Source organism: Rousettus aegyptiacus, unplaced genomic scaffold, assembly GCF_014176215.1.
Source record: "Rousettus aegyptiacus isolate mRouAeg1 unplaced genomic scaffold, mRouAeg1.p scaffold_m13_p_17, whole genome shotgun sequence".
Lineage (NCBI taxonomy): Eukaryota > Metazoa > Chordata > Mammalia > Chiroptera > Pteropodidae > Rousettus > Rousettus aegyptiacus.
Window position 1 is genome coordinate 35,684,898 of NW_023416292.1, and position 14,831 is coordinate 35,699,728.

A 14,831-nucleotide genomic window follows, 5' to 3' on the forward strand; every position below is an offset into this window, starting at 1 on the left:
GTAGAGGAAATGGCTGTTTAGTTTCCTCATGTTCCTGTCCAAGAAATTTGAAATATTCCTTAACCACTTCAGTTAACAATTAAAATATGAAAACTATCTCAACATGTACATTTCTCCCAAATGGCAGGCTGCAATCACTGGTTTCTCCTGATACTGTCTCCTAAAATTTCAGAAAGCACCACTCCTTTCTAGGCTTCTCTCAATCAGCAACATCTCACTTCATCAGCCAAAAGGAATACAAAACAAGCGACTACAAGTATCTGTGGCATCTGATGGGCCCTGGAAAAACAGATTGCCTCCCAAATCAGAATTATAATTCCACCAAAGCTCTCAACTGCATCCGAGCTATATATAAAATGATAAAAAAAAAAAAACATGTGGACGTACTTGACATTTCACAAGGATGTCAAAGAAGTCTTCGTCAGGCTCTCTGCTGTCATCAGTCATCAGGTGGCCGAGCACTGGCTGGTGGTGGTTGTGCGTCAGGCGAAGCCCTGGCAGATTGCTGAAGCTGGCCCTCTGGTCATCTAAGCGGCGGCTCTGCGAGCTGGCGAGCAGATCTAAAAACTCGTCTGTGTTGGGCGACACCACGGCAACAGCTGGCGCTGTGAACAGGGAAAAATCCACACATTATAAAAATATTCGAGCTTGTTTGTTACCTGCGTGACAGATCCTTTCTGCTTTGCTCAGTCCTGTCCCCCTGCTTCAGCTGGCCCTGAAGCCACCGCTGGGAAGAGGGCATCCCGCAGGGCTCCAGATGACGCACGTGGTGGCTGTTCAGGCTTGACTACACTTCCCTTGATCTAACGCCCACCCAAAATGTACTTTTACAACATACGGGGCTAGATTTGGAAGGTAGTTTTTCTCGTCTCAAACCAGGATGGATGGGACAGTGTTTTTATTCCATACCCTGGAAAGGAACCATTTAGCTCACTGAACAGAGTTAAGTTCTGCTGGCAAGTCCTGCTCTAAGTCAGAGGATGCCTTTTGGTACCTGAAACAGAAAAGTTTGTCACCTATTTGACACTTTTCTAAGGCTCAAGGAGGCCTGAGCTTTAGCCTTCACCAGAGGGAAGTTCTTCTTTAGTCTGTCTTGGCTTTTAATTCTGATAAGACATATAACATTTATTTGCTAAAGTTAGATTTTTTCCCCCCAACCCCAAAGAAACTAGGAGGGATGACAGAGTTAGGAGAAAGTACACTGGACTAGAATTAGATAAACCTGGGGAAACTGAAACAAAACCTTATTTTGAACTGTACAGATGACAGCATTTGAGATACCTAGATTCGGGCTCAGTTACTGTACCTCCTATGATCTCAGAAAAAATCACAACGATCAGAGAACTATTAGAAGTGGGGGAGAAGCATAACTCACTCTTTAGCATCGTTCTAGGGGGAGTGGCAGAAGCCGCGGCTGAAGCTGTCCCACAGTTCTGTTCTTGCAAGCAGCACCTCTGATCATCCATCCGACTGCTCTGAAATCGGCTTAGGAGGTCAAAAAACCCTTCATCTCCAATAGTATCTGCACTGATTTTCTGAAATATTGAGAGAAAAATTTATTCCAGCTTTATCCACATACCATCAGTGGAACAATATCTTGATACACGTAAAGCAAAAGTTAGTAAAGATGATAATTAAAAATTGACATTTTCTTTGTAAAAATACAAGATAGCAACATGGTTAATAAAAGGTTATTTCAATCCAACAAAAAGCATTTCTAGTTAGTTTAGTTTTTCATACTTGTATTTCTAAGGCTAAAGAAACATACCTCAGACTCGGGGAACTGCTTCCGATACTGAATTATGCAAATAATAGTGACAGAGTCACACAGCCCGGGCAGGTCCGCGTGGCCAGCATCACTGCTCTTTGGGGCCATTTTTAAGTAAAATAAGGGTTATCTGAACACAGCCACTGTCACATGTTGACAGCTGGGTCACGTACACAGCGCGGATGTGCTGGACGAAGAGCTGGTCCAGGTCCAGGGCGCGACCGTGTAAGATTTTATCTACTCAGAGCAGTGCACAACTTAAAACTTATGCACTGTTTATCCTGAAATCTCCCATTTAATATTTTTGGACTGCAGTTGACCACAGGTAACTGGAACACTGGTAAGCAAAACTGTGGATGGAGGGGGACTACTGTACTCACACACACTACTCAAAAACTCATTTTAAACCTACCCTCTGAGAACTCGGAATCCGGTGATCAATGGAATTACTGGCATCTTGGAGAACTTTAGTGGAGGAACTCGTTTTGTATTTCTTCCCCTTCAGTCTGTTGACAAAGAGTAGCTTTGCAGAAGGTTTGGCAATAAGAGGCTTTTGTTTAGCAAGAATTTCACTGTTCCAGTTCTGTACCTGCAAAATTATAAAGAAATGTAAAGTAGGGCATGGATAAAAAACACCAAGACTATCTCTGGTTTCCTGTATTAAACCTACCATCTTCGCTCAGTTAGTACTGGGGAAGGGGGGTTTAGATCTTTTAATGAATTCCTTTTTGCCAGCACATTTCGCTGTTTTCACCAGCTTGTACCAAATATATACTGTGGATTTCTCATAACCAAAATATTAAGAGTGGCTTTTAAGAACCTAAGAATAAGAAACAAAGTTTGCCAAGACTTCATAAAAATAAAATTTGATCAGAGAAGGAACCAAACTTATTCTGGATGTGAGTTGCTTAAAAATCTGTTACAACTGAGAATTTTGGATGTGTGTAGAATTTTAACTGTAAAATTTAACATCTAAAACAGAACTGTACTGTTGTTATTAGCAATAAATTCTCAATAGGCAAAACGTAATCAGCAATTTTTCTAGGTCTAGACCTGGTTCCAAATACATAACTTTTTAAAATGGTAAAATAGATTCACTTTTAATTTTTAAAAATCTTTAGAGTTGATGTACAACATTATATTAGTTTCGAGTGCACAGCACAGTGAGGAGACAGTCGATAACGTACGAAGTGATCCCTCGGTAAGTCCAGTACCCGCCTGGCACCCTCCACGGTTATCACATTACTGACTGCAGTGTCTGTGCTGTGCTTCGCATCCCTGTGACTCTTTTGTAACTGCCAATAACTCTTAATTCCTTCACGTTTCTCAGCGCCCCCAACTCCACTCCCATCTGGCAACCATTAATTTGTTCTGTGAATTTCTGTTTTGTTTAACAACCTTTAAATGATTGACTCAAAATAATATTTATTGAGTGCAAAGGATAAATGTAGAGTGCATATGGTAACTATGTGACATTTGCAGCTTTAACATTCAGTCTTAAGTGTCTGCAAATAACTAATAAACGTCCATGTTATGTAGTAATATGAGGTACATTTTTTCATAGGTCCGCATATAGTCAAATGCACAGATTTTAAGAGTGGAGGTGGAAATTATAGAACCTCTACCATCAACCCATAATATTCTCCCAAGGGGCACAAATTAGAATAACTCGTGCTCTGAGGCTAATTACCTGAATGAGACAAGTAGCTAGTAAGTGAACAAAACCAGCTATCTGCAAACACAATGGAGAATAATTTTTTATTTCTCAATTCTTTTTCTCACACTGGTTATAAAGGGTGAATTACCTGATAGAGTGAATTTCAGGATCTATTGATTCAAGCAAAAGTAAATGGCCCTTGCTGTTAGAACATAAAACCACTCCTGAATTCTGAGTGGAAATTTTAATGTCTCTATATAGTTATTTGGACATCTCAACAAAAACACTGAAGAATACACAGTGAACAATGTCCTCCAAGTTATGAAGGAAATTATTTCTAACCAATAATTCCATAGCAAAAATTACCAGTCAAATGTGAAAGTAGGAAAAAAGCCATTTTCAAACCTTGAGAAAGAACAAAGTAGGAGGTACTACACGCCCTGATTTCAAATTATACCACGAAGCTACAATAATCAAAACAGTATGGTACTGGAATCAAAACATTTTATATATCAATGGAACAGAGCGCCCCAAAATAAATCCTTACTTTCATGGTCAATTAACCTATAGCAGAGGTGGTAAGCAGACACAATGGGGTAACGACAGTCTCTTCAATAAGTGGTGCTGGAAAAACTGGACAGATAAATATATATATATAAAAAAAATGGACTTTTCTAACATCATATACAAAAATAAACAAAGTGGACTAAAGACTTAAATTTAAGACCTGAAACCCCAAACTTCTAAGAGAAAACATAGCCAGTGAACTCTGTGACATCAGTCTTGGCATTATCTTTTTGGATGTCTCCTCGGGCAAGGGCAATAAAAGCAAAAATAAAAAGAACTACATCAAACTTAAAAGTGTCTACACAGCAAAGGAGACCATCAACACAATAAAAACTAAATAAGACATTCACGAATGATACATCGATAGGTTAATATCTAAAATTTATGAGGAACTCACACAGCTTAACACGAAATAAAAACCAAAATGAGATACCAATTCACACCTGTCAGAATGGCTATCAGAAAAATCCAACAAGTGATAGCGAGGATGTGGAGAAAAGGAAATCCTCGTACACCTCTGGTGGGACTGTAAATTGGTGCTGCCAGTACGGAGCAGTATAGAAATTCCTCAAAAAATTAAAAACAGAGCTGCATGCAACCTAGCACTTTCACTTCTGGGTATTTATCTGAAGAAAACGAAAAACACTAACTCACAAAGATATATGCACCCCTAGGCTCAATGCAGCCTCATTTACAATAACCTAAGTGTCCCTTGACGGCTGAATGGCTAAAGGAATTGTGGGAAACAGTCAGGCACCGAATGACATTTGGTCACCGACAGACCGTGTCATGCGATGGTGGCGCCACGAGATTATAATGCAGTTTAAACATTCCTGTAGCCTCGTGACACGGCACAGTGCACGACTCGCATGCCTGTGGCGATGCTGGTGCAAACATTCTGCGCGGCTAGTCGTTAAAAGTGCAGCGCCACCGCGTACAGCACACTGACAACGGGAACGTGTGACTGTGTTGCTGGTTTACGGATTGGGTACACTATGCTTTTTACCATTAGAGAGGACTCTTGCTACTTAATAAAAAGTCTGCTGAAAAACATGGAATGGTACACCGACGGCGGCCTCATACATCTCGCGTGTACCACATCCCTTGAGCATGTCATTTTCTCCTGCGCGGGACTGAATCTCGTGTTGTTTTGTGCAGTAACATGCTATCCAGGCTCGCAGCCTCGGGGCAACAGGCTACACTGTACAGCTGGGCGCGTAGTAGGTCGTACCAACAGGTCTGTGTTAGTGCACTCGAGGATGTTCACAGTGACAAAACTGCCTAACATTTCTTAGAACACATCCGTGTGTCACATGCACACATAAAGAAATATTATTCAGCCATAAAAATGAAATCTTGCCTTTTGATAACATGAATAGACCGTCAGTGAAACCAGCTAAGTGAAATAATTCAGAGAAAGACAAATACCGTATGATCTCACTTACGTGTAGAATTCAAAAAAATAAAAATAAAACAGAAAAGCAAAAATAAACTAAGCTCGATGATGCAGAGAACAGACTGGTAGTTGCCAAAGGCGGGGGGCGAGGGAGGAAGTGGGTGAAGAGTCAAAAGGTACAAACTTCCGGTTATAAGACAAGTTATGAAGATGTCATGTACAGCATGGCGACTAGTGATAACACTGCATGCTTAAAAGTTGCTAAGAGTGGAAATCAGTTCTCACCATAAAAAAATCCTGAAACTGTGGTGACGGATGTTAGCTGGACTACTGTGGTGACTGTTTCACAATGTATACAAATGACCAGATCATCATGTTGTACACCTGAAACTGATGTATGTAGATTATACTTCAATTTAAAAAAAAAAAACAAAAACAGGAGACCTTACACGGGGGGGGGGGGGGGAGAAACACAATATTTGGAAGTTAAAAATAAATTTTAGCAAATAGCCAAACTTGTAAATATGGAATCCATAAATAATTAAAATAAACTGTACAATAAAAATATTTTGTAATTTCATTAAAAAATAAACTTTCATTTAAACTAAGTTACTAAAATATTATAACAGTTCAAGAAATTTAAAACTTAGAAACTGCCAACCTTTTCTGGTGTTAACTTCATGAGTTCCATGTTTTCCATACTGTGTCGGCGTGCAAACTTGGGGCGTGCACCTTTGTAAAAAAAATTAATGTAAATAAACCAGGGAGTTCTTAAAATCACAAATTCAGCATCACTACATTATCTGTTATTCAATTTTAAAGTTTGTTACCTGAATTCATAGGGAAGAAGGAAACATGTACAAACACATTCTTTTAAGAATAATTTTCCATACCAATTACATAAAAACAGAATATATACTCCCTCTAAAATGCTTATGTAAGGAAGTTAAATTTTGATTGGAAACTAACTTTAGTTACTAACATCCCTTCATGTAGAAAAGGCACTTTATAATAATTAGTTTTATACTATCCAACTTCGTAAAAACACATTGTAGAGTGGTTTAAGTAAAAACATAAGGAAAAGACTTTAAGCCTTCAATTTTGAGATAAGAATCAAAATAACATCTCCATTATTTTGTTACTCTTTTCAGTCACCCATGTCCATTTTAAGATTTCATGAGATGACAGATTTACTGCCAGTCTGGAAAGATCCTCAAATTTTTTTTCAATAAAATTATCATTAAAGAACTTTCAAGATCAAGCACTATTTTTAAAGGCATAATACATGATATCTAATACCCAACTTAAAAAATAAACCATTACCAACACATTAACTCCTACTTGTGTAATTCCCCCTGTAACTTCCCTTTTCCTGTAATTTTTCATTATACGTGTATATATCTCTAAGCAATAAAACTTATTACATAACATTATGTAAATAGTCTCATCCTGTATAAATATATCCTCTACCTCGCTTCCTTTGAGCAACCTTATGTTTGTGATTCACCCAAAGTTGATACGTGCAGTTTAATTTTAATTGCCATTTTAGGATTAGGAAATTATTTATCCGTTCTACTGTTGACAGGTATGTAGGCTGCTTCCAATTTTTTGTTGTAGGCAATACCACTCCAGAAATGCTCAGAAATCTCTCAGTGTACAGGAGCGGGAAATGGAACCACCTGATCGTAAGGCTGGTACATCGGCAACATCACCAGAACGTTGCCAGGTGGTTCTTTAGAATATACCAATTTCTATTCCTATCAATAATGCACAAGGGCTCTCATTACCCAAATTGTTTCAATATCTTTTAATTTCTGCCCACCTCATAGGGTTTCAATATTACCTCACTGTGGTTTTCCCTGATTGAATGAAATTAAACACCTCTTTATATACTTATGGGCTATTTGTGTTTCTTCTGTTCACTGCTTTTACCCATTTTTTAGTTAGGTTATTTGTCTGGTTTTTAACTCACAGGCATTCTTATACATTTAGGTTACAAATCCTTTTTTAATCATATGTGTGGCAAACGCCATCTCAGTCTCCTTTATCTCTTTATGGTTTCTTTCAATGAAATGAAAGCCTTAATTTCAGTGTCAATCTTTTCCTTAATGGTTTTGTTTTCATGTCCTGAGAAACCCTTCCCCTCACTGAGACCACAGAGATACCCTCCTTTATTTGCAGAGGTCATGCAGCATACTGACTGAACACAGATTCTACAGAAAGACCACTCGCTCTTGTGATATGACCTTGGGCAATTACCTCTCTGTGATTCGGTTTTCTCACGTGTCAAGAACAACTACACCTACCTCTTAACACTGTGCGATGATAAATTCATCATCTGTAAAGGGGTCAGTACAGTGCCTGGTAAATAGTAGTAAGCATTCAGGAAGTGTTTGCCAGCTTCACTGTTATTGCTTTAAATCTGTCTTCCATATTTAAATTTAATCCAGCAAGATTTTTGTGAGATATTAGGAATATAAACATAAGCTCTACATTATATTCCACTGGTCTGTCTGTCTCTATGCCAACACTTAATTACTGTAGCTTTATAATCTTTATATCTGTAGATAAAGCACTTCTTTTTTCCTGTTTTTCATCAGAAATGTTTTGGCTTCAGGTTCTCAGACCTTTTTTTGCTCTCTCTCTCTCTCTCTCTCTCTCTGTCTGTCTCTCTCTGAATTAAATGACCTCAAGTTCCACAAAAGAACTGCAGTAAATTGCTTGGCAGTGCACTGATTTATATCAATTTGAGGAGAATTGACATCCTTTATACTTAGTTTTTTAATCTGAGCAATTATAGAGTGAAATGTGTTACACTTTCCCATTATGATTCTAGATTTTCCCATTTCTTTTAATTTGGTCAGTTTTGCTCTATGTACACAAAAGCTTTGCTATTAGGCTTATTACCAGGACCATACAAATTTAAGGCTTTGATATTCCTGGGGAATTGTTAACCATTATGAAACATCTTTGTGAAGTGACTTTCATTTCTAACAAGATCTTTTTGCCCTAAAGTACATTTTATCTAACATTAATTAATACAGCTATACAAGCTTTCTTTTGTTTTTCCCATAGTATATCTTTTTCTATCCATTTATCTTCAGGTTTACAATACCATTACATGGTAGATATTCCTCTTGCATTTAGCTGGACTTTACTCTTTTTCTAATCTGATACCCCTGGGACATTTACATTTAATAGAGTTAATGATATATTTGGACTATTTTCTTTTTTACTATGCTTATTGGTGAATTACATAAATTGAATGTTCAATCCACTTACATTCCTATTTATTTTCAATACATTGCTGGATTTGGTTTGCTAATATTTTGTTTAGAATTTTTGCATCTATGCTCATGAGTAAAGACTGGCTTATAATTTACCTTTCTTATATCTAGTTTGGGTATCAATTTATACTGTTTTCTGAAAGACTTTTCCGGTTACCTATAAAATTTTGTGGGAAGTCGAAATCAATTTTCTTGAATGTTTGGTAGATCTCACTTGTAAAACTCTTGGCCACATATTTTCTTAGTGGAAAGTTTTAAAATTAATGATCACATCTTTATGGTTTTAAGCATTAGAGATGCCATTCAAATTACATTCTACCGTTAGATTTTTTTTTTTTTTAATGGTGACATTGGTTAACAAAATCTACCATTAGATTTTTTTTTTTTGATTGTTTTGGTAAGTTGTTTTCAAGAAACTGTCCATTTCTCCTAAGTTTTCGACTATCTTTTCGTAATTATCTTTTTGATAATCTCTTATTTTTTAAATCTCTGCTGCATCTATATTATGTCCCGTTTTTTTCTTGAATGATCTTGCTGTAGATTTATTAGTCTTTTTAAAGAACCAAATGTGGGAGTTTTTAACTTATGTTAATAAAGGAGTTGAACCTCTCACGTCATATGTTCTCTCTGGGTACTGCGAAGATGTGACAGTACAAAGCGTAAGGGTAAAGAAGCTGGGTTTTGAAGGGCTACTTCTCACCGTGCAAACTGTCATCGGCTTCGGTATTTTCGGACGTCACTGAATTATTCGTGCTGTAGCTCAGGCCGAGGACCATCTGAAGATCCGAGAGATTCAGTCGTGCTGTCAGTTCGCCACTTCTGTCCCCGACCTACAGTCACGATCATTCGTATTTTAGAGCAGAACTTAAAGAATGGGGGAAATTAGTTGAAAATGCTATGAATCTAAAACTAGAAGAAAATAGAGAAATAAAAATAGTAATGTTAGAGCTATGAGCCCTAAAAGTTGTATTAGAAATATGAATGAAATGAGTTTTTCATTAATAGTGTTTAGAAAGAAAGAAAAGAAAAGAAAAGAAAAGAAAAAGAGAAGTTTCTAAAATATGACACTAGGACGGCTAATTAGTTCTCAAAATATTAGATTGTTCTTAATCTCTATGATCATATTAAATAATAATGTGGTTATTCTCTGACACATTAACTTGGCATCGCATGAATAAAATAGCCTTAGAATATTTTACTTCTGTACTATAATATTACATACTACAGCGTAATAGCATTTATTTATCAAGCTGTCACTGGACAATATAGTAGGCACTTCTCTACATACATTATTTCTAATCCTTTTAATGATCTGCAAGGTAGACATTATTCCACCTTACAGATGAGAGAAATGAGGCTCAGAAAAGGTTTCCAAGCTCAAACTGCCAGCGAGGGGCAGAACTGTAACGGGAACCGGCCTTCGATGTTTTTCCCTCTATCCCATGCTACTTTTCCATATAGAAATGGAGGTGTGGTGGAGGCATATTTCAGTGATCTTTCCATTCCCATGTCCAGCCTTACCTTCCTCTCTTCCTACATCAAGGCCAGTGCAAACATACCTCTGATCTGTATCTCCAAATGCTTTCTGCAGTTCTAACGCCTAATACGTAACTAAATTTATTACTCGGTCATTATAGAAGCAATCTAGAGAAGTGAGAAGACTTCCCTCTTGCAATCTTTATAGCACAGATAGCAATTTTTTAGTTTCATACCTCTCTTGAAATTTCCAAGTGCTTTTCAGCAAAATGCATTGCTTGATCGTGATTTCCTAGAGCTGTATATGCATTTCCTAAGCTCCAACATGCTCTTCCTTCGCCAATTCTACAAAATAATTCAAAGCTAACTTACAGTTTCTGAAAGGTCTGTGTGTGGAATAAAAGTTATCTACCAGTAATTAAAGGTATAAACAATGCTTTGTGTTTATTTGGGCTTTCATAATACTAGAGACATACGAGATTACCCAGACAATACTGAACTCAGAGTCGAGTATTAAACCATCTTTTTTAACACGTAGTGTATAATAAAATCTCAGAGATAAGTCTTCTAGTTCAACTGCCCCATTTTTTTTTTTGATGACACCCCTACCAGGTAATCAGTCATTCAGCGTGTGTCTGAACGCCGTCAGGGGCAGAGAATTGAGGCAGAACACTTCGTTTTGAATAACCGTACAGAGAAGTTCTTCCTCATACGGAGGTAAAACTCTATCTTCCTAAAGTAAACATCACAGACTAAAAGGCCTGTGTAGATAGGCTGTTTTTCAATTTAAAAAAAAAATTATCCATTAACATTAAAAATCAGAAGATTTCATATAAAACTCAGAAAATCTACCTTTTCTTAAAAAAAAATAAAAGATAAAAAAGGATCTGGACGTACTGGGCCCTCGCTCCTTCCTGGCAGCAAGAGCTGGAGCTGAGCAGCAGCTCATGTCCTCTCGGTCCCCTCGGTCCCCTCAAATCGGGCCTCACCTCGAAGCCCGCCGCTGAGCTAGTCAGGACGACCTTTGTCGGCAGTGGAGCTTGTGACCCATTTACTGATCCCGGTTCAAGGCTACATGGAAACATCTAATCCTCTAACACATGCTAGCCCTTCAAACGGTAATATCACACAATGTTATCGAAATAGAGGGAATTCCTTAAAAAGGAATTAAAAAGAAAACAAAGGGAACAGACTTAAAAACAAAGGGAAAGTTCCGGGGTTTGAACAACGCACCTATACTTAACCATAACTACAGTAACGAGGTATGTGACGTACCTATCCTTCAGCTCCTGAGCAATTGCTAAGTGCTTCAGATGATAGTCGATGGCCTTTTCATAGTCCTGAAGCAAAGTGTATGTGTTTCCAAGACTGTAGCAAGACTGTGCTTCTACGGCTCTGTCTTTAAGCTGTCGCGCCAACAGCAGCGTCTTCCTGCAAGAAGAAATTCTCACATAATTATCATTTTTATTTTTGCTATAATCATAAAATAAAACTCCCTTTCCCGCCTGCCTTTAATCTGTTTTAGAGCCTGTGTAAGCTAAATCCCATATTACCTCCACTACTTTTAGACAAAACAGAAAGATGTCTTTGAAAAACAAAAAACAACTCCAGACTTGTATGACAAATTTGAGAGTCCTATTAATTTTCCAGAGCAAAGGAGTGGTGACATGGGAGAATAAGCGCTTCTAAACATTAAGACTCTTTTTGCATTTAAAAAACTTTCCCCGTTGAGTGGCAATAGCCTAGACTTTTGTCCACATAACCTCTTCTCCATCATACTGTTGCCTTTACATTTTGTCAGAATTTAAAACACTCAGTTAAAATTCTTATGTGTAGGCCATTAGTCACCGATCCGTGAAAAATATTAAATACTACACTTAAACAGTCACCCCACCTCTCTACGCACCAGTTTCCTCGTATGTAAAATGGGGAAAATGCCTCTTAGGGTTTTGTGAAGATTAAATGAATTCGTGTCTATAAAGTGCTAAGAACAGCACTTTATAGATACTTCATATCTAACTAATCAACCAACAAATATTAACCCTTAACTGATGTTTAAAGTAGGGTGGGGTGACATTCTAGTTTTTCAGATGGACCTAAAGCGATTTTACCCTTTTTTAGATGACAGAATATGCAGCTCTCTCACACGCTGGGTTCTAGAACAACAAATCCAAATCAATCACTGTGTCCTTGGTTCAAACTAGTGTCTGCCAAAGTCTGTATGGACCTTTGAATCCCCACTAATTAGGGACAACTCCAAAAAAAAAAAATCCAGAAAGCACAGACCAGGCAACCTCAGGCAGTCTAAACTCTGCTACCATCTATGTTTCAAGTTTACTGACAGATGAGAAACACCTGCCACAGAGGAAGCTGGGTTTGCCAACTGCTCAGGTAAAGTGACTGGGACCGCCACTTACCCTGAGGATCAAAGATGGACAGAGAAGGTGGGAGGCAGGCTCAGTGAGGGCTGCGATGGTAGGGAAAAAAATCAGTGATCACGGGTGGAAGCGAGGGCCTGTGTTTGTTACCAGGCTTTCTTGTGGCCTCTTGGCAAACCCATATTGGGTGAAAAAAAGTATATAAATATACACCTAACACATGCTAAAGTTTTATAAAAACTTTAAAAGTTAAGAATTTCATTTAAAAACAGTTTGAAAGATAAAAACTAATAAAAATATACAGGGATTTCTACTGCTGCTATTAAATCTTAGGTACCATAATATTTGTTGAGCACTGTTTACTAGTATTATGCTAAGTAAGTGCTCAATATATTATTTCATTCGATCCTCACAATAATCCCGAAACACGGTACTGATAATTTCCATTACAGATGAGGAAACTGAGGCTTACAAGTCCAATGTCCTGCTGCTAGTGTGCAGCACAAGGCAGGCTTTAAACCCAAAGCCTGATTTCATAGGGCTGCATTACGACTCATTTTACATTTATCTACAGAAATATCAGACTAACTTGTAGTATTCGGAGGCAGTTTCAAATTCACCAAGAAATATGTATGCATTTCCAAGGTTGCTGTACGCTCTTCTTTCGGCTGCTTTATCTCCAAATTCTTTTGCTATAAGGAGACGCTGAAACAGAAAATTTTCATTAGATACAGCTATAGGGAAAAGTAAAGAATAATCTCATCATCGTTCAAAACACTGACGGAGAAAATGCCCAGGGCCTTGCAAGGTACCTGCTCGTGAGCTATAACTGCATCCCTGAAGTTGCCAAGGAGGTAATGTGTGTTTCCAAGATTTCCGAAGGCACGTCCTTGGGCCGCTCGGTCGCCCAAAGCAGTCACTAGTGATAGGTTTTCCCTAGGCGATAATAAACATTGTGAAAAAAAAAGTTTGAGAAGAAAATTTATTCATTTACCTTACAAAGTAATTACTTTTATCAGAAAGAAATTTTTAAATAAGCTCACAACCATAATGTGCCACATTTTAAGAATGTAAGGAACACTTCACTGAACCATTCAGGGGGGTTTCTGCCCAGCATCAAGGACGGAGTTAACCCTGGAACCTCTCTCTACAGCTAAGACTAGCCACTAACACTTCTCATTTTTGCCACTAAGTGGCACTGGTGTGCAGGTTAAATGGAAGCTTTCCAGGGGAGGGGATTACTTACTACCAGTACTATACTGTAGTAACAGTACAATACTGTAACATTTTCCCAACAATTTGATGGTTTATTTTTACTTGCTAGTCCATCATCTAAAAACCCTTGCCGAACTTAAAAACTTAACTACTGGATAAAGAACGTACAGCAGATCCATGGCTTAGGTGGACCACGTGACTACTCACTCGTAGTAATCCACGGCTGCCTGCAGAGCGCTTCTCACTTCTTCTGGAAATTCTCCTGTGTCCTGAGGACCAGGGCACCCAAAACTTTTCCCTTTGGCATGATACACATTTCCAAGATTGTAAAGTGCTCTTGCTTCTCCCACCTGGATGAAGACATCAGCAGAGTTTACATTTTTGAATTCAAAGGTCAGGTACTGTAATACCTAGCATGGTTATTCATTTGTAAAGCTTACACTGGCCACCCAGACAGAACCAAACGAATGACTGCTTATGACAGAAAGACCTCTCGTTTACTTTTTTCCTCTATTTAAAAATTTGTATGTTTCTCTTTCCCTTCTACCTTTCTATAAGTATTTTCTTTTTTGGTAGTGAATTTTAGATAAACTATGCAGAATAATTAAATAGAACTAAAAACCAGAGCAATGTAAACATCTGACAGACCAGCTAATGCTTCCTCACCTTGTCGTTAAGCTCTCTAGAAATACCGAGGTGTCGCTGACAGCAAACTACAGCTTCGTCAAAGTTTCCAAGAACCTTCAAGGTGTTGCCCAGATTACCACTAGCTTTGGCTTCCCCCAGCTGGTCTCCAATGGTCCTGGGGGGGAATAAAAAAAAGCAAATGGTGTGAAAACTCGAAGCCGCCAGAGTAGTTTCCCCTAGAGGACAACTGATGTAAGGTGTAAAAAATAAAAAAATAAAATAAAAAGACCCATTAGCCTTGAGACCTACCTTAAATAAAAATTTTGAAGTTATATTTCTGTATTTAAATTTAATTAATTTTCATTTAATTAAACTCTAGGGTCATTTCACTACTATTCATTCATTTAACTAAACTGTGTTCGGCATAAGTTTTTTTCAATGTAATGCTTTTTAATTAGAA

At 37.9% G+C, this 14,831-nt stretch overlaps 2 protein-coding genes across 6 annotated transcripts in view; one reads left to right on the forward strand and one right to left on the reverse strand.

The window, feature by feature from the left end:
- CLCC1 (chloride channel CLIC like 1) overlaps positions 1-4,264 on the forward strand; it is a 34,160-nt gene extending 29,896 nt beyond the window's left edge. The window contains exon 13 of the mRNA XM_036235124.1: positions 173-4,264. The gene's annotated coding sequence lies outside the window, so the exon portion shown is untranslated. The remainder of the gene's footprint in view (positions 1-172) is intronic.
- The window catches only part of GPSM2 (G protein signaling modulator 2), a 40,252-nt gene that overhangs the window by 7,452 nt on the left and 17,969 nt on the right, over positions 1-14,831 (reverse strand). For all 5 annotated transcript variants that reach the window (XM_036235123.1, XM_036235122.1, XM_036235121.1 and 2 more), the window contains 11 exons: positions 14,411-14,546; positions 13,952-14,094; positions 13,342-13,465; positions 13,119-13,234; positions 11,427-11,582; positions 10,388-10,496; positions 9,376-9,505; positions 6,050-6,120; positions 2,181-2,357; positions 1,376-1,535; positions 388-605 (listed from right to left, as the gene is read on the reverse strand). In XM_036235123.1, the coding sequence (XP_036091016.1) occupies positions 388-605; positions 1,376-1,535; positions 2,181-2,357; positions 6,050-6,120; positions 9,376-9,505; positions 10,388-10,496; positions 11,427-11,582; positions 13,119-13,234; positions 13,342-13,465; positions 13,952-14,094; positions 14,411-14,546 (1,540 nt within the window). The remainder of the gene's footprint in view (positions 1-387; positions 606-1,375; positions 1,536-2,180; positions 2,358-6,049; positions 6,121-9,375; positions 9,506-10,387; positions 10,497-11,426; positions 11,583-13,118; positions 13,235-13,341; positions 13,466-13,951; positions 14,095-14,410; positions 14,547-14,831) is intronic.